The sequence below is a fragment of the Mustelus asterias genome, unplaced genomic scaffold (assembly GCF_964213995.1).
Source record: "Mustelus asterias unplaced genomic scaffold, sMusAst1.hap1.1 HAP1_SCAFFOLD_266, whole genome shotgun sequence".
Lineage (NCBI taxonomy): Eukaryota > Metazoa > Chordata > Chondrichthyes > Carcharhiniformes > Triakidae > Mustelus > Mustelus asterias.
The window spans coordinates 282,314-300,841 of NW_027590232.1; the positions used below are offsets into that span (position 1 = coordinate 282,314).

General features: G+C 46.9%; 1 protein-coding gene across 1 annotated transcript; it reads left to right on the forward strand.

Annotated features, from left to right (window-relative positions):
• The first annotated feature begins 242 nt into the window (after nucleotides 1-242).
• Nucleotides 243-4,408, forward strand: LOC144486012 (zona pellucida sperm-binding protein 3-like). Its single transcript, XM_078204120.1, has 9 exons — nucleotides 243-287; nucleotides 1,519-1,839; nucleotides 2,825-2,940; nucleotides 3,027-3,130; nucleotides 3,222-3,399; nucleotides 3,487-3,613; nucleotides 3,694-3,782; nucleotides 3,865-3,986; nucleotides 4,272-4,408. The coding sequence occupies exons 1-9, from the start codon at nucleotides 243-245 to the stop codon at nucleotides 4,406-4,408; spliced, it is 1,239 nt and encodes a 412-aa protein (XP_078060246.1).
• Nucleotides 4,409-18,528: the final 14,120 nt, after the last annotated feature.

Sequence of the window (18,528 nt, forward strand, 5' to 3'; positions counted from 1 at the left end):
TCTTTTACCAGGACCTCCTCACAGTCTGGAACACGGTCGCCTCGCGACGCAGCTCTCCCCCGTCAGGAGTAGCGGCTCTCGTGCGAGAGCCGCTGCTCAGGAATCTGCACCTCCAGCCTTACGACTTCAGGTGGCTGGCGGAGAGGAGGGCCGTGGACGCCGGGGTGACCAGGATCGGGGACGTGCTGGATGGCGGAGGAGCGGGCTGGATGAGCCCCCACGTGCTGGCTGAGCACGCGGGGATGGCCGTCTGGCGCGCGGCCAAAGCCATCCGAGACCTTAAGACGGTCGTGCTCGGCCCCGAGTGCGCACGCGGTCTGGAGGCGGCGCAGGCGTGCGGTGGGATCCCGCCCGAGCGTTCCCCTGCTCGGACGGAATTCCACATTGGCCCGAAGCCTAGACCTCCCCCCCCCGGGTCAGGTGCCCCACAGTTTGTGCCGCCTCGCGGAAATGCCCTCCGTGCCCTTTTCCACCGCGCGGAGGCGTTTCCTGTACGGGCTGCTGCTGCACACCTTTCACTACCGCGTCCTCGCCCGTCGCCCGGATACACCTTGGCGGGCCTTGTTGCCGCCGGGCGGCGGAGGTCCCCAGGGGAGGTCCCTCTACGGAGGGATCTCCCCCAATTATCTCAGGGACCTGGGGTGGAGGGTGCTGCACGCAGCAGTGCCGTGCAACCGTAGGTTTTTCCGGTACACGGGCTCCCGAGACTGCCCTTTCTGTGGCCTCGTGGAGTCCGTGGACCATGTCTACGTTCTGTGTTTTAGGCTGCACACCCTTTTTGGTTTCCTCAAACACCTCTTACTGATGTTTTGTTTGCACTTCAGTCCCACGCTCCTGATCTACGGGCACCTGGTGCGGAGAGGGGCGGGTCGGGATGCCGACCTCCTCGTGAACCTGCTCCTGGGCCTGGAGAAACGCGCCAACAATAGGTCCAGGCAGCGGGCGATCGACGGGGCCGTCCATCCCGACTGTCTGCCCCTCTACCGCGGCTACATTCTCGGCCAGGTGTCTCTGGAGAGGGAGCATGCGGTGTCCACGGGCGCGGTTGACGCCTTCCGCGACCGCTGGGCGCCGCAGGGGCTGGGGTGTATTATCGACCCCGATAATCACCTTTTGGTTTGACGTTTTAAGTTTCCTTTCGACTTTGACTTTGGTTCGGGCTGTTCCCCCCTTCCTTTTGGGGAGCCGCCCCTTTTACTTTGTCCCTAAGTTAATTTGAGTTTGTTTATTACGTTGGTACCCGAAAAAGCTACTTGATTTGTGTCGAAAGAAATGCCTGAAAGAGGGAGGCGGGGGGGGGGGGGGGGTTCTGGGGGCTGGGTAATTGGTTCAATTGTTGTTATTGATTCTGGAATAATTGCTGTCAGCTGAGTGTGGGCTGTGTGTATAAAAGGTGTCGCTTGGTGCCTGAAGGGATGGTTCAGTTGTTTGGGATGATGGGGGATTTTGGAGTGAGGGGTTTTCTTCCCAGTGCTGGTGTTAGTTGGAGCTGTTTGTTGCTCTGATACTTGGCAACAGTTTCCAGGCCACAGGTTTCCATGGATAATAGTCAAAGCCACCCCGAGGCCTCAGACATTCCCTCCTCCTGGGCCTCCCTTTGATTTCCATTTCCATGTGTCTGAGGGTCAAGGTGTGTCTCCAGTGCAGAGTGTGAGGGTGCAGTGTGGAGAGGACAAGCTGCTGCTCAGGGTCCAGCTGGATTTATTTGGAACCAGGCACCTGGTTAAAGCTGCTGATCTGACCCTGGGGACAGCAGGTTGTCGGCCAACCAGGATCTACTCTCAGAACCACACTGTCCTCTTTGACTATGGACTCCATGAGTGTGGCAGCAGATTGCAGGTAATGTGAATCCTCAAACTCTGCCTCTGAGCTGGGGCTGTAGGTTGTTCCCCACTCTTCACTCCAGCACTGGGTGAGATGTCATTGATATTGAGGAGATAGCTGTCTCCTGCTTTATAAACCCCAAACTAGCTTTCTATTCAGGATTGTACTTCACTTTCACTGGTCTGAGTCTCTCCAAACCAAACCTATTCTGGAAGCTTCTCTTTGCTTCCACCAAGCTTTTCCGAGTTTGAAGATTTTTACAGTTTGATTTCCCCTCATTCAGATCAACTCAACTGAGGGTTGGGTTTCAGTCCAATTTCAACCAAATGGGTTGAGTCTGAATGAAATGGGATTTGAGATGGATTGGACGAAAGAGGAACTCCACACTTCCCACTTTCCCAGTCATTGGAATAAATGGGTCTCTGATTACAAACTGTTCTATTTCCATGCTCCAGATTACTGACAACTTGTGGCTCCTTTTCCTGTTAACTGAAGCTTGCATTGAATCACTTCCCTGTTAATTGATTCTGGTCTTGTGCTAATGATCTCTCCTTGCAGCAAGGGCTGAGGTTGCATAGCAACACTGCGAACCAGATGAGGCCCTTCAGCCTGTTTCCCAGTCATTATGATCAGGACTGAGCTTCCCACAGCCTCCATGTTCCTGTCCTCACAACATGATTCCCTCAATGGCCAGAAATAAATGCCTCTGTCCTGAATATCCTCAGTGAGTGACCATTCCCAGCTCTCTGGGGCTGGAGAGAATTTCAAAGATTCATCAGCTGCTGAAGGAAATTTGTCGTCACATAAATCCTAAATGACTGACCCCTGACTGAAGACTCCCTGCTGACTGACTCTCCAGCTTGGGGGAAGCAGCCTCTTCACACTGACCCTGTCAATCCCCCTGAAGAATTGTTTTAATGGGATGAGTTCATTGTTAACCCCAGTGTAGAACATTCTCATTTCAGATCAGTTCTTCATTCCTTAAGCTGCTGTCTTTCAGATGACTGGAGATTTCCTGATCTACAGCACCCACCTGAGCCACAGCCCAGAGTATCATGGATCCGTTATTGTGAGAACCAATGGAGTGGTCGTTCCCATTGAGTGTCGTTATTTTAGGTGAGAATCTTTACTCGATTGTCAATAAGATCTCCAGCTGCTAGTGACCTCTGCCTTGTCCTAAAATGGCTCCACTGTCTTTCCAGGAAGGGCAATGTGAGCAGTAACCCCATCAAGCCCACCTGGATCCCATTCAGCTCCATCAGGTCTGGAGAAGGGCATCTGTCATTCTCACTGCGCCTAATGAATGGTATGTGATGGGTGGATGGGGAGTGATTTCCTGTCCTCACTCACTGGGAGTTACACCCACTGTCTCCAACCCTTGTCCTCTTGTACTTCAGGTGACTGGCTTACAGAGCGCACTTCGACTGTCTACTACCTGGGTGAGCTCATTCACATTGAGGCCTCTGTTTCAATGAGCAACCACATGGCCCTGAAGCTCTACATTGACCGCTGTGTAGCTACATTGAGGCCAGACAAGGACTCCAGCCCGAGATACAGCATCATTGACTACAATGGGTAAGGAGCTCTCTGCTTTCTCTAGCTGCTCCCATCTCAATGGCTTTTCTGGATTCACTTCTTGTCCCTTTTTCCATCTTTCTTCAGCTGCCTCCTGGCCAGCAAAGCTGAGGACTCCTTTTCAACCTTTGTGTTGCCAGGAGAGGAGCGGGAGCCGGACAAGCTCCGCTTTGACCTGGATGCCTTCCGTTTCTTTGGAGATGAGTGTTCCTTGGTAAGAGGAAGCTGATCATTGGGGTCTCCATGTTGGGAGGGAGTCACTAAATAACCACTTGTGTTGAATGTGTCCCTCAGATTTTTATCACCCGTCACCTGAAAGTTGTTCCAGTGGATCGGAGAGATTCCAGGAACAAAGCTTGTACTTTGCAGAAGATGCAGAATGTGTAAGTTCCCCCTCTCTCCCTCAGGGATGTGTTTGTGTGGAGAAGTGATGCACAACCTGGTTGACTGATTTCTCTTGTTTAGCTGGACCCCATTGGAGGAATCGAGCTTTGACATTTGTGCCTGTTGCCATGTGGGGAACTGTGGGGCCACAAGGGATTTGGGATTTGGATCCAGAGGAAGGAGAGATCTTGTAGCTGAAGCTGGTAGGACATTGATCCTCTAGATGTGGGAGCTTCCCCCTTTCCCCTCTCTAACTGGAATGGTTGATATTGCAGAGAGTGAAGCTGGATTGAAGTGGGAGGCTGAGGCCTCACTTGGACCCCTGCTCATTCTGGATACTGATGGGACCAACCTGGCAACAGCCTCCCTGAATGAGGCTGAGGGAAGGATACAGGAGAGGTCTCCAGGGGGTGAGTTGGCTGGCTGCTGGTTTCCATTTCCCCCTCAGTGTTAGCTCCACTAACCATTGGTTTCTCATTGCTTTGTAGGTGTGGAGTCTGAGGTGGTCCTGATTGTGACCCTGACTGTGACAGCTGTCTCTCTGATCTCTGCTTCATTGATCACCTTGTTCCTGTACAGGAAACACAAACAAACCCTGTTCAACCAGTCATCAAATGATCAATAAAGCACTCAGTCCTTGTTTCTAGTGTCTGGGAGTTGATTGGTCAATGCATGCTCCAAATGTTAGTTCAATGGCTTCATGGGACTAATGGCTGGGGTGAGCCAATCCCAGCACAGAACTGGGATGAATGATTGATTTACTGAGGGTTGAGAGAGAAACACTGACTCTCTGGATTTGATGGGGCTGCTGCTGGTTTTCTGCCTGTTTCAGAGCCCAGTGTGGGGGAGGGGGTGTGATCAGGTGTGGGGGTGTCCTTGTGGAGCTGAGCCTGGCTGCTGTGACTGTTTCCTGTGGCTGCCTCCTTCTCTCCAATGGTGATGTTCACCCCCTGGAGAGGGTCAGATCACTAAACCAGCTGTCCTCCCTGGCTGCCTAACTCTGCGTCACTTTCACTGAGTGAACAGAGATGAGGAATTGACCTAGGAGACTGTTAATAGAACATAGGACAGTACAGCACAGAACCGGCCCTTCGGCCCCCGATGTTGTGCCGAGCTTTATCTGAAACCAAGATCAAGCTATCCCACTCCCTATCATCCTGGTGTGCTCCATGTGCCTATCCAATAACCGCTTAAATGTTCCTGAAGTGTCTGACTCCACTATCACTGCAGGCAGTCCATTCCACACCCCAACCACTCTCTGTGTAAAGAACCTACCTCTGATATCCTTCCTATATCTCCCACCATGAACCCTATAGTTATTCCCCCTTGTAATAGCTCCATCCACCGAGGAAATAGTCTTTGAACGTTCACTCTATCTATCCCCTTCATCATTTTATAAACCTCTATTCAGTCTCCCCTCGGCCTCCTCTGCTCTAGAGAGAACAGCCCCAGCTCCCTCAACCTTTCCTCATAAGACCTACCCTCCAAACTAGGCAGCATCCTGGTAAATCTCCTCTGCACTCTTTCCAGCGCTTCCACATCCTCCTTATAGTGAGGTGACCAGAACTGCACACAATATTCCAAATTTGGTCTCACCAAGGTCCTGTACAGTTGCAGCATAACCCCACGGCTCTTAAACTCCAACCCCCTGTTAATAAAAGCTAACACACTATCGGCCTTCACAGCTCTATCCACTTGAGTGGCAACCTTTAGAGATCTGTGGATATAGACCCCAAGATCTCTCTGTTCCTCCAGTCTTCAGAACCCTACCTTTGACCCTGTAATCCACATTTAAATTAGTCCTACCAAAATGAATCACCTCACATTTATCAGGGTTAAACTCCATTTGCCATTTTTCAGCCCAGCTTTGCATCCTATCTATGTCTCTTTGCAGCCTCCAACAGCCCTCCACCTCATCCACTACTCCACCAATCTTAGGGTTGTTGTAGGTAAAAAAACCTCTGACACTATTCGTGGTTCAAAATGCAGTGTTTACTTTTACAATTGTGGGAGAAGTGAGGTTCCTCACAGTGGACCCCCAGCCTTCTCTTCGAACACAAGTAAGAACAGAGTTTATATATGTCCTGGGCCCCGCCCTCATTACATTGTAATTCTCTAAGATGTCTGTCACTGTTCATGGTGAGGTTCTTGTTGTATTAGCAGTATCTTCCTCTGCGTAGTTTGTTGGATCTCCAAGGCCATGATTGTTCGTCATTTATATCCTTGAAACAACGTCACAGGTTTTGCACAAACAAGTTAACTAATCTACATACAGGTTTGAATAATACTTTAGATCAGGATAAGATGAATAACATATGATGAATATATATATATATGAATCTATGGTGATTCAAAGACAGAAGGCATACATGTCAACTCCATGATGTTAAACAAAGGTACATGAAAATGGAGGTTGTCTAGCTTAACTTGAGCTGGGTTAATCGCATTTCTTGATAACAAATGGAGACAGAGGAATAGCTGTTCCTTTTATCTGGTACAGACATGAAAAACACCGAACTCTGACAAAAACATGGACTCTGCCGTGTTCTAAACAAAATCAGAGTTCGGGTCTTACTGCTTAAGTGTGACAAGGGTCATTAACCCATTCCCGACTGCAGGGTCATCAGCAAATTTACTGATCCACCCTTCAGCCCCCTCCTCTAAGTCTTTAATAAAAATCACAAAGAGCAGAGGACCAAGCACTGATCCCTGTGGCACTCCGCTAGCAACCTGCCTCCAGTCCGAAAATTTTCCATCCACCACCACCCTCTGTTTTCGGTCAGATGGCCAGTTACCTATCCAATTGGCCGACTTTCCCTCTATCCCACACCTCACTTTCATCATAAGCCGACCATGGGGGACCTTATCAAACGCCTTACTAAAATCCATGTATTTGTTCTACTGATCAAGCTGGCTGAGTCCTATTGGACATATCTGCTGGACTGTCTGTGACATGTTGAGGGAGAAAGCGACCTGGCCACATTCTCCGCAATCTCCCTGCCACAGATACATCTGCCCATTACAGCTTTGGTTCAAGTCTCCATCCACAGTCCCTTCACACGGCCCATTGCTGTGTGACATTAGCACTGTGCTCAATGTGAGATTTACAAATCTAGCAATTCTTCTGGTGTGAGCACTGTCTGCATGCCTCACAGTGGAAGCAGCCTGCAGGACAACACTCAGCAATCTCCCAACCAGTGGATCAGGTCAACACCCTGTATCCTGACTATGGAATCAGACAGATATACAGCACAGAAACAGGCCCTTCAGCCCAACTTGCAAATGGGACTAGTTTGGTTTAGGAAATCTGGTTGTCCATGGACCAGTGTTTGTCCCATATCCCTCTAAACCTTTCCCATCCACGTACCTGTCACATGTCTTTGAAATGTTGTAATTGTACCCATCTCCCCTGGCAGCTCATTCCATACACACCACCCTCTGTGGGGAAAGGTTGCTCCGACCCTGGGGAAAATACCTTGTCTGCACACCTTGCCTATGCCCTTTGTGATTTTATAAACCTTTATGGTCACCCCTCAGCCCCCTAGGCACCCCATGTCTGTTTCACAAGGCTCCCACAGCCCTACCATGAAGTCAGCAAGGAGAGACAGCAACACTGGTGCCTTTCAAGGCTGTGTCGTCAGCCCCTTACTGCACTCAGGCAAAATGGTGGCCCAGTGGTAGCAATGTGCCTCATGGTGCCAGGGATCTAGATTCCATTCCAGCCTCAGGTGACAGTCTGACGTTTCCACAGCCCAAAGATGTGTGCTTAGGGTTGACTGGCCGTGCTAAATTGCCTCTTAGCCCCCTGACCCTAACAGGGTAAATATGCAAGGTTCTAGGGTCAGGGCCTGGATGGGATTGTTGTCACTACAAGCCTGATGGGCTGAATGGACTCCTTCTACATTGTAGGGATTCTATACTCCTTATACACCTACAGCTGTGACAAAATCTCTCTCTTCCACCCCCCAGCTGACTCCATTTTGAGATTTGCTAATGACGCTGCTGTAGGGGGTTAGAGCTCAACCCTGAGTGTAGGAAAGAGAATTGGTGACAGCAATCTCTCCATGTCAGTAAAACTGAGGAGAGAGTCATCGACTTCAGGAAGTGTAGTGGAGGACATTCCCCTGTCTACATCAACAGGAATCAAGTGTGAATGCTCGAGAGCTTCAAGTTTCTAGGTGTTCAGATCCAGTCTCCTCCCCCCACTTTGAGACAGAGAATTCCATTCTCTAAGAAGGAATTTCTACACTGTTTTACATGACCAGCCCTTTATCTTGAAGCTATGTCGCCTTGTTCGAGAGTCTTCCACTAGTGAAAACATCTCACTATCTACCCTGTCAAGCCCCCTCAGCATCTTGTATGTTTGAATAAGCTCACCCCTCACTCCTCCAAACTCCCAAGGAATACAGAACCAGACTATTTCATCTCTTTTAATAACACAACCCTCTGATCCCAAGAATTTAGCCTGGTGAATCTCCTTTGGACTGCCTCCAAATTTGTTCTCTCCTTTTTAGGAAAGGTGATCAGAATTGTATGCAGTATTCCAGGTGAGGCCTCACTAACACTGCACAATTGTAACAAAACCTCCTTATTTTTAAACTCCAACCCCTTTGCAATAATGGCCACAATGCCATTTGCCTTAACTACTTGTTGGACCTGCCTGCTAGATTTTCGATTCATGCACTACAACACCCAGATCCCTCTGTACTTCACTCGCCTGCAGTCTCTCTCCAATCTGCCTTTTCATTCCTCCTACTGAAGTGCATGACCTCACACTTTCCCACATTAAACGCCCTTTGCCAGGTTTTTGCCCAGTCACCCAATTGATCTCTATCCTGCTGCAGAATCACCATCTCCTCATCACAACCTGCCCTTCCACCTATCTTATCAGCAAATTTGGTCACCTCGCATTCTGTTCCTTCCTCCAGGTCATTAATGCAAATAGTGAACAATTGTGGGCCAAGAACTGATCCCTGTGGTACTCCACTGGTTATATCTTTCCTCTCTGACAAGGACCCATTTATTCCAACTCTGTTTTCTATGTGACAGCCAATCCATGCTAACACACTCTCTTCAATTCCATGGGCTTTTACTTTGTGCACCAGCATCTTGTGTGGCACCTTGCTGAATGCCTTTTGGAAATCTAAATACACTACATCTGCAGCTTCCCCTCGATCTATTCTCCCTGTTACATCCTCAATGAATTTCAGCAAATTTGTCAAGCATGATATACCTTTCATAAAACCATGTTGACTAAGTTTGATTCTATTCCGGTTTCCTAAATGATTCGCTCTTTCCTCTTTGATTATTGACTCCAGCGTCTTGCCAATAATGGATGTTAAACTAACTGGCCAAGAGCGCTCTGCCTTTCTCACATTTTGAACAAGGGAGTCACGTTGGTGATGTCCAATCTTCTGGTATCTTCCCAGAATTTAGTGAGTGATGCAAATTTTTAACCAATGGGTCCACTATCCCGGCAGCCACTTCCATTAAAATCCTAGTGTGCAGTTCACTGGGTCCTGGCAACTTGTCTGCCTTTAGCCCCTTGGGTTTCTCTAATACTCTATCCCTTGCGATTGGGATTTTTGTAAGGATCTTGGGGATATTTACAATGCCTTCCATGGTGAAGACTAATGCACAAAATTTATTTAGCATATCAGCCATTTCATTGTTTGCTGTTATCAATTCACCCGCCTCGTTCAGTCGAGGTCCCACATTTCCCTGAGCTGACCACTTCCTATTTCTAATTCAACAGAAACCCTGACTGTTTCTCATGCTGCAAGCAGCTTTCCTCCTTTTTCCTTTCTTCTAATGAGTTTGTTTTGGTCTTAGTTTCAAGTGTTCATCATGTTTAAATGTTGAGGTTTCCACTTCCACCACCCTTTCAGGCAGTGATTGCACATTTCCACCACCCTGTGGGTGAAAACGGTTTTGTCTAAATTCCCTGACCTTCAATGGAAAGGGCTTGTGGAAAAGCAAATTTGCCACAAAGCTTTAGAACAACCTTTATTTTATGATGTAATCCTGAGCTCTGCCTGTTGCTTTCATCGATCTCTATTAATTTGTTACTTTACTTGCTACTCACAGTAGAGGGAGCACTGTTCCAGAACTTTCCAGCAGAGCATGTGGCAAACGAGGCTTCCTTTGATGTTGGTTTCACTGTAATCTTTGTTTTAACTGGTGCTTTGGATGGTGGTGGTTGCTACTTTTCAGCACCGCTCCATGGCCAGCTTTGCTGTGCTGAAGGTTTGATCATCTTCAACCTTTTTGGGTGGCTGCAGTGTGGGTCGATGATTTTTGTCACTCCTCTAGATTTCTGCAGTTGTTCAGCTGTTTAAACCACCTCATCAGCTTCTTTGTGGTGTTTTCAAAATACAGGCTTTTAAACCAAAGGTATGAAACAAGCAGAGTGTTTATTAGGAAGGTATTTAGAAATAGACTACTCGATTAGACTGACTTAGTCTGTCCAAACTGCCAATGATGTCATCAATGCATCAGATGAGTAAACACTGACCCTGTTCCAACAAGATGAACACACAACATTGGCAGTGGCTGACTTGTCATTGAGGGAATGGCCCGGTACAGTGAGGCTGGGACACCAGAGTTGTCATCTCTGGCTGTCTGGGTGTGGGAATGTCTGGGTGAGGTGCAGGCTGGGATACTGGAGGAGTTAGTCAGTTGTACAGCACAGAAAAGACCCTTCATCCCATTGAGTCTGCACCAGAGATAACCACTAAACCCTCACTCATCCCAGCTCCTTGAATGTTATATTTCAAGTGTTCATCTTTTTTAAAGGTTGTAAGGTTTCCCTACCACCCTCGGCAGTGCATTCCAGATTACTACCACCCTGAGAAAAAATATTTCTCTGATTCCCTCTGAATCTTCTGCCCTTTAGCCTAAAACTATGGCCCTTCGTGATTGACCCCCTCGACCAAGGGGAACACTTCCTACTCCCTGTCCATTCCCCTCATCTTATACACCCTAATCATCCTTCCCCCACCCCCTCCCAGCCTTCTGCTCCAGAGAAACCAATCCCAGCCTATCCAGTCTCTCCTTGTAGCTCAAGTGCTCCATCCCAGGCAACATCCTAGTGAACGTCCTCTGGTGCAACCGCATCCTTCCTATAGTGAGGTGACCAGAACTGCACACAGTCCTCCAGCTGTGGCTTAACCAACATTCTGTACAGCTCTAACATAACCTCCTTGCTCTTGTACTCTTTACAACAACTGATAAAAGCAAGTGTCCCATGTCTTAATTATCGTCTTCACCTGCTCTGCCACCTTCAGGTATCTGAATAAGTATCCCAAGATCCATCTGTTCCTCTGAACTTCTTAGTGTCCTGCCATTCATTAAATACTCCCTTGTCTTGTTCCTACTTCCAAAGTGCATCACCTTGCATTCATCAAAGTTAAATAGCATTTGCCGCTGCTTTGCCCATCCAACCAATCCATCTATATCTTCCTGTAACCTACAACCACCTTCACTATTAACCACCCGACCAATCTTGGTGTCATTTGCAAACTTGCTTATCATTCCCCACATTATCATCTATATCATTTATGTATATCAGAAACAATAATGGGCCCAGCACTGAATGATCCTTGCAGTGTGCCACTGGATTCCGGCTTCCAGTTGCTCAAACAGCCTGGTTTGGAGGGTAGGTCTTATGAGGAAAGGTTGAGGGAGCTCGGGCTTTTCTCTTTAGAGCGGAGGAGGATGAGAGACTTGATGGAGGTTTATAAGATGATGAGGGGGATAGAGAGAGTGGACGTTCAGAGACTATTTCCTCGGGTGGATGTCGCTGTTACTAGGGGGCATAACTATAAGGTTCATGGTGGGAGATATAGGATGGATGTCTGAGGTAGGTTCTTTACTCCGAGTAGTTGGGGGTGGAATGGACTGCCTGCTGTGATAGTGGAGTCAGACACTTTAGGAACTTTCAAGCAGTTATTGGATCGGCACATAGAGCACACCAGAATGATAGGGAGTGGGATAGCTTGATCTTGGTTTCGGACAAAGCTCGGCACAACATCGAGGGCTGAAGGGCCTGTACTGTGCTGTACTGTTCTATGTCCTGTTTTTTTTCTATGACCATCTGTGTCCTATTGCTAAGCCAGTTTTGGATCCATCTCGCCAACTTGCCCTGAATTCCATGTGTTTCAATTTTCCATGTCAGACCTTGTCAAAGGCTTTGCTTAAATCATCGAGTCATTGAGACTTACAGCATGGAAACAGGCCCTTCAGCCCAACTCGTCCATGCTGCCCCTTTTTAAACCCCAAACTAGTCCTAATTGCCTGCATTTGGCCCATATCCTCCATACCCATCTGAAGGAGGAAATTTTCCAGAAAACCATATTTGTATCATCAAACATATTTTTATTGGACTAATTGGCACCACTCATAACGGGCCAACAATGCAGAGGGGCACCCCCGGATGGATATTCGATCGGGTCCCCCCCCTGCACAGCTGAGAGACTCACGAATTTCAGAAACTACGGAAGATCCCTAATCTGCCTAGCAACAGCACGTAGCTGCATTTTTAAACTGGCCAAGGCAGACATAAAAATCTGATAAACTAAGAGATAAGGATAAAAGGTTAAGAATGAAATACCCCAGACACCCAACAGGACAGGATGACATTAACACTCAATCTCACAAGCAGGAAACACAGACACGGAACAATAGGATCAATTTAAATAAGAGGACACATAGAGATGGTAATGGAAAACGCATTTAGACACCGGGGCAGGACCAAGTAATCCCATTAACACGAACACACACCATACAAATGCTAATCCATGAAACTTCCTAGGGACTTTTGAAACTGACAGACCACTTTATACATTGTGTAAAAAAAGGCATAATCAAATGTTCCCGCGCGAATTTTGGATCCCTATAAAGATCCAGAGCTGATGTGATTTAATGGAGATCAACGTGGCCAAGCCACTGTTTCTGAGCTGGCTACGGGGGTCTCCCTGGGATCCCAGTAATTGTACAATAAAGACACGCTTTGAACCTTGATTTGCGACTCAACTTCTATTCTGCACTGGTAAGGGATATTTCCCTACAACAAAATGGCGTAGTCACGGCAGGATTTGATATCTGACTTCTGACTGATGGCCACAGTTTGAAAGTCGGGATCAAATTTAAACGAATCTGATACAAATCCAGAGCAGTCAAAGGCGAATGCGGGTCTCCGTTCAAAGTGAGGTACCTTTAAGGGTTAGGGTTTGCCTGTTTTAAGTATTGTTGTCTTGTAGAACTATATAATCTTGCCTAAGTTTTTAAATTGAAACAGAAGTCCGCACTAAAGAGGTACAGGTCAGAACGACCGCGTGGAAGAAGGTAAGTAACTTTTAACTTTAATAGGAGTAAAGGACCAGAGGTAAAGATAACAGGTTTTGGGCTATTTGATAACAGGAATTAAGACTAATATAAAGATAAGTACCGCATGCAGAACTAATTGGTGTAACTAACCCAGGATTGTAAATGAAACCGCTGTCTGTGCCAAGGCAATAGGACAAGGGAGTGCTTGACTCAAGGTGCCCTACCCTAAACTGGACGTTAAGAGGAGAAATCTCCCACGCTAAGGTTGGGTTTTGAAGCGGGCGCTAAGAGGCACAGGCACTCAGGGTGCAAGGCACGGACAGTGTAAATCGGGTAACAACACTGACTCTGAAGGGACGAACAACCTCAGAGTCGATACAGTTACTAACTATAACAGGGGCTTTGATAACAGAATACATGTGTGTAAGTGTTGAGGAAAAGGGGACCCGATCCATCCTGACCAAGAGACACGACGACGGAGGATCCATTAGGGACCCGGGCGGAGTTTGATAACCTTGTTCGTCTGTAGGGAACACCACAGCCCATAGCAGGATACCCGGTTTTGGGGGGTAACGGATCAACCCTGCTAGTGGGGGTGGTGGCCGAGCGGGAGGCGTTGTACTTAGAGGGGCTGGGAACAGGGGCGGACAAACCCACTAAACAACCAGCACACATCCCAATAAGACAACACAAAATAGTCCAAGCGTGAGGTGTCAGGAATAGTTGGGGGAGCCCAGGGGAAAGAGACCCACTGGAACCTCACTACGAGGCCCTACAGCAATACAGACGGTGCTGGGGCAGTATCAGTGACAGGAGATAAGGGAGAGAGTTGAGGCACTTTTACTGTAGCAGCCAGCATACGGGGGTTGCAGGACTGCTAGACAGAAAAATGGCAGACCACGTTGTTAAGGGAGAAACTGCAGTAGCTCTCATTTTGAAGTATCTGTTAGCCAGAGAAGCGATTGTTGCAAAGATGAAACGGAACGGGTGGAACGCATCACAAACTTTAGAAGATCAAAGAAAGTGGGTAGACGGAGTTAAACGGGACAAAACAAAAGTAATGGGAGTAATATTAGTGACCCAGTTAGCTGGACTAATTGAGGAAGTAAATGCCTCAATGGAGGAGAGACACAAAGAGACAGAACAAATTAAAGTATTACAGGAGAGAGTGAGGGAATTAGAACACAGAAGACACACTGCGGAGATAACGCAGAGATCAGAGGAAACGGACCCTCGGCGCCCATACGAGTCAGTGCAGAAACATACAGCCACTCCAGCATCAGAAGAAAACGTAGAAAATTATAATCTAGCGCCAGTCACGAGAGGAGGGACGTTAGCACAACCAAAGGCCACCTATAAGCCTTTTACGCCAGGGGAAAGGCAGCAGATGGATAGGAGAGATCTTAGTTTTTGTATTTCAGTGTGTTTGTGAGATCTGGTAGCTTGTCGAATGTAGGTGGTTGTTGTTGTAATTAGATTGAGAGCAGGGAGCTCTTTGTTCCTGTGGAATGTTTGCTACAGGCAGTGGGTGCAGTACATTGCACCTTGGTTTAGCCTCAGGGGGCTGGGAGAGTGTTAAAACTGTTAAAGATTAAAGTGATAGGATTTCTTGAATTTACTTCTGTTTTGAGTTAATTACAGTTTGGAAGAAAGAAGAATAAAAGCGATTGTCTTAATCAATGTTCTGTATTCTCTTTGAATGTTTTACACTCATCCCAGTCTGAAATGATAAGTTTGAATGAAAAAGGATGTACTGTGGAATGACTTTTGGAAGCTTCCATGTGTGTGTGTTTAAACAAAGTGGTTGCGTGGATGCTTTGTTGTTGTTTTTAATGTTAAGAAAGGATTTAAACCTTGGAAGGAAGCATGTGCTCTTTCCTTTGTCTTGAAGTAGAAATTATAGGAGTTAGTTGAGGAGTTAAGAGAAGAAAATAAGTTATTTTGTGGAAAGGTAGAAAAGCAGGAACAAAAGACTGAGGTCTATGAATTAGTTTAAAGTATATCAAGTCAGTGAAATACAGTATTAATCGCAGAATATCGCGATTTGCGAACGTCAGATAGTTTAGTATTCTGAACTAGTTAAAATTATGTACTGCCGTCGGAATTTCATGAGCCATCAAGGTTCAAGGTTTGCCAAATATAAAAGCACTGCAAAGCTTAAAACCTAGCCAGTTAAGAAACCAAAATGTTCCTAATCAAATAACTGGTATGTATTGTACCTGCTTTGATTTTGATTCGGCGCCTGTTACTTTTCCTAGAGTGCGGGGGTTTCGATCTGGAGCTCAGTTTAAAAAAAAGAAACGGCTTAAATTAAAAGGGTTTGGATATCACGGGTACGATGTGTAAAGTGGTATGATACAACTGCCGCTTGATTATTTTTATTATACAGTATAGCACTGCCATATAGACACAAGAATAACATCAAATCCTGAAAAGCCTTAACCAACTTTGTATGATATATTCATATACTCTATTGGGCATTGATAAAGACATAATTATTTTGTGAAGTACTGTGGTGTAGCGCTTGCACGCAAACAGATGATCAAATTGGAGATAGTGTAAGAGTACTCATATAAAGATCGGAACTGTATGGCATGTGATTTTAATGGGGAAAGCGATGTCTTTTGATAAGACTACATACAAATGAATGGATGTATCCGACAATACATCCGAGACCTTAGCACCCAATTGAAGGGGATGCGCCGGTCCGTAATTTCTAATCAGGCACAGGTCGACGCAGAGGGGGACTCAGAAATATTACCAGAAGTCCCAAAAGCCGGGAGCCGGGTATTAACAAAAGTGCTTCCTGCAAAACCAGGATTTGCCCCAAGATGGCACGGACCTTACGAGGTCATTATTAGCGGAGATACCTGTGCCTGTATAGATATAAGGGGACAGGGGGTCTGGAAACACGGGACCCAATTAAAACTATATGAGGACAAATGAACTAAAAAAAATACCGTTTTGCTCATTCAACTTCCACAGGAACCAGGACCAGATCTACTATCAAGACGTCGGAACCAACTACCTTTAATTTGATTGCCTGTTTATTTTCTGTATATACTGTAATTGTAAAATACTGTTGAAAAAAAAGAGCGATATGGGAACAGGGACATATCTGATAATAACCCTGACCATTGTAAATACACTCCAACATATGGGGGTTAGGGGAGCAGAACCACCAATCATGGAAGGAAACCTATTCCTGAAAACACACATCCAGATCTATGGGAATAGGACCGCTTGTTACCCCTCAGCGCGATCAGTAAACTCCCTATTCATCGCAACACCAGGGTGGCTCCCACAAGAGTTATTCACTATTGACACATCGGGGGCACCCTGCAAAGAACATATTGGGTACTTTAAGCAAGGGATACAAGGAAGGTGTGTAGAGCTCACTGAGCCGGGAATTCTAAGGGGGACGGGACCCCAACCGGAGGAGACACATGGGAACTACCCACAATGTTTTAAGGGAGAGGGATGGGGGTGCGTGCATGCCTTTGTCCCTAAAAATGATTCGTGCGCTGAGGCACATTGTGCTCTCCAGGAGTGCCGGGTCTGGGAAGGACACTTCACTTGTGACTGCAAGCAACAAAAATGCATTGCAGTCACCGCGGGTAGGCAGCTTATGTGTGGCAAGTGCAACAGCACCCACGTAGGCTCAGCCTCAGGGACATATCCATTTGATTCTCACCAAGAGGTACAATCAAGTGGACAGTCCAGGGGGAGGGAAGGTTCCACAAGATGGGGCCATGCGGTCAAACGACCCCGGGGTAATGCATGTTATCGGGTTAAAGACGGGTACGTGTTTTTATTTAAAAATGTATATATGACGGCCACAGACAGGCCTCCAAGGTTCTTTTCCGTAGGGACAATCAGACCTCTCACGGTTCCATGCCCAAGCGAAGGGCATGTCCAGAAACGCATAGTGACCAGGGCCATCAGCGCAGAATTTTGCTCCGACTGGCAGGCCCCTGTCACACTAGGGTCTTCTTTAGGATATGGATTTCTGGGGACACTATCCCTGGGAGGCGCCGCAGGGGTGATCAGTGCCAGTAATAGGAACTTCTTCATATGTGGACTGACCATTTTAGGAAACAACACCCTACAAGCATTAGGCGCAATTGACCAAGAACTCGCAGAACTCAGACTATACACACAACAAACGAGATATGCGGTGGACTATCAGCTAGCCAGACAAGGGGGGGTATGCACCATCATCAAGGAAAAATGCATCACATACGTACACGACGAGACACTAAACATAACAGCAGCCATGTCCGGGATACAAAAGCAATTGGATAACTTTAAACAGGGGTTAACAGGGACTGATGGGTGGTTAGGATGGCTGTTTAACACAGTTTGGGGAGCATATATTATGAAGGGATTAATCCTAGTAGTAGCCATCCTGTTCACACTCTGCCTTGGCCTAACCTGTATTAAAGTGATATGTGCAAATATTACATCAAGAATGCTACCCACTGCCAGTATCCAGATGCAAGAACTTAACAACGACACAGAAGAGGAGGAACAACGGCAAGGACAACAGCTGTACAAATCACTGTTCCTCTGAAGGTCGTCCATGGGGGGTCAGCCATGAATGGCACCCCCTGGACGAGAGGAGGGACTGAAGGAGGAAATTTTCCAGAAAACCATATTTGTATCATCAAACATATTTTTATTGGACTAATTGGCACCACTCATAACGGGCCAACAATGCAGAGGGGCACCCCCGGATGGATATTCGATCGGGTCCCCCCCCTGCACAGCTGAGAGACTCACGAATTTCAGAAACTACGGAAGATCCCTAATCTGCCTAGCAACAGCACGTAGCTGCATTTTTAAACTGGCCAAGGCAGACATAAAAATCTGATAAACTAAGAGATAAGGATAAAAGGTTAAGAATGAAATACCCCAGACACCCAACAGGACAGGATGACATTAACACTCAATCTCACAAGCAGGAAACACAGACACGGAACAATGGGATCAATTTAAATAAGAGGACACATAGAGATGGTAATGGAAAACGCATTTAGACACCGGGGCAGGACCAAGTAATCCCATTAACACGAACACACACCATACAAATGCTAATCCATGAAACTTCCTAGGGACTTTTGAAACTGACAGACCACTTTATACATTGTGTAAAAAAAGGCATAATCAAATGTTCCCGCGCGAATTTTGGATCCCTATAAAGATCCAGAGCTGATGTGATTTAATGGAGATCAACGTGGCCAAGCCACTGTTTCTGAGCTGGCTACGGGGGTCTCCCTGGGATCCCAGTAATTGTACAATAAAGACACGCTTTGAACCTTGATTTGCGACTCAACTTCTATTCTGCACTGGTAAGGGATATTTCCCTACAACACCATCTTACCCATGTAACTGTCCAAATGCTACAAAATTGCACCC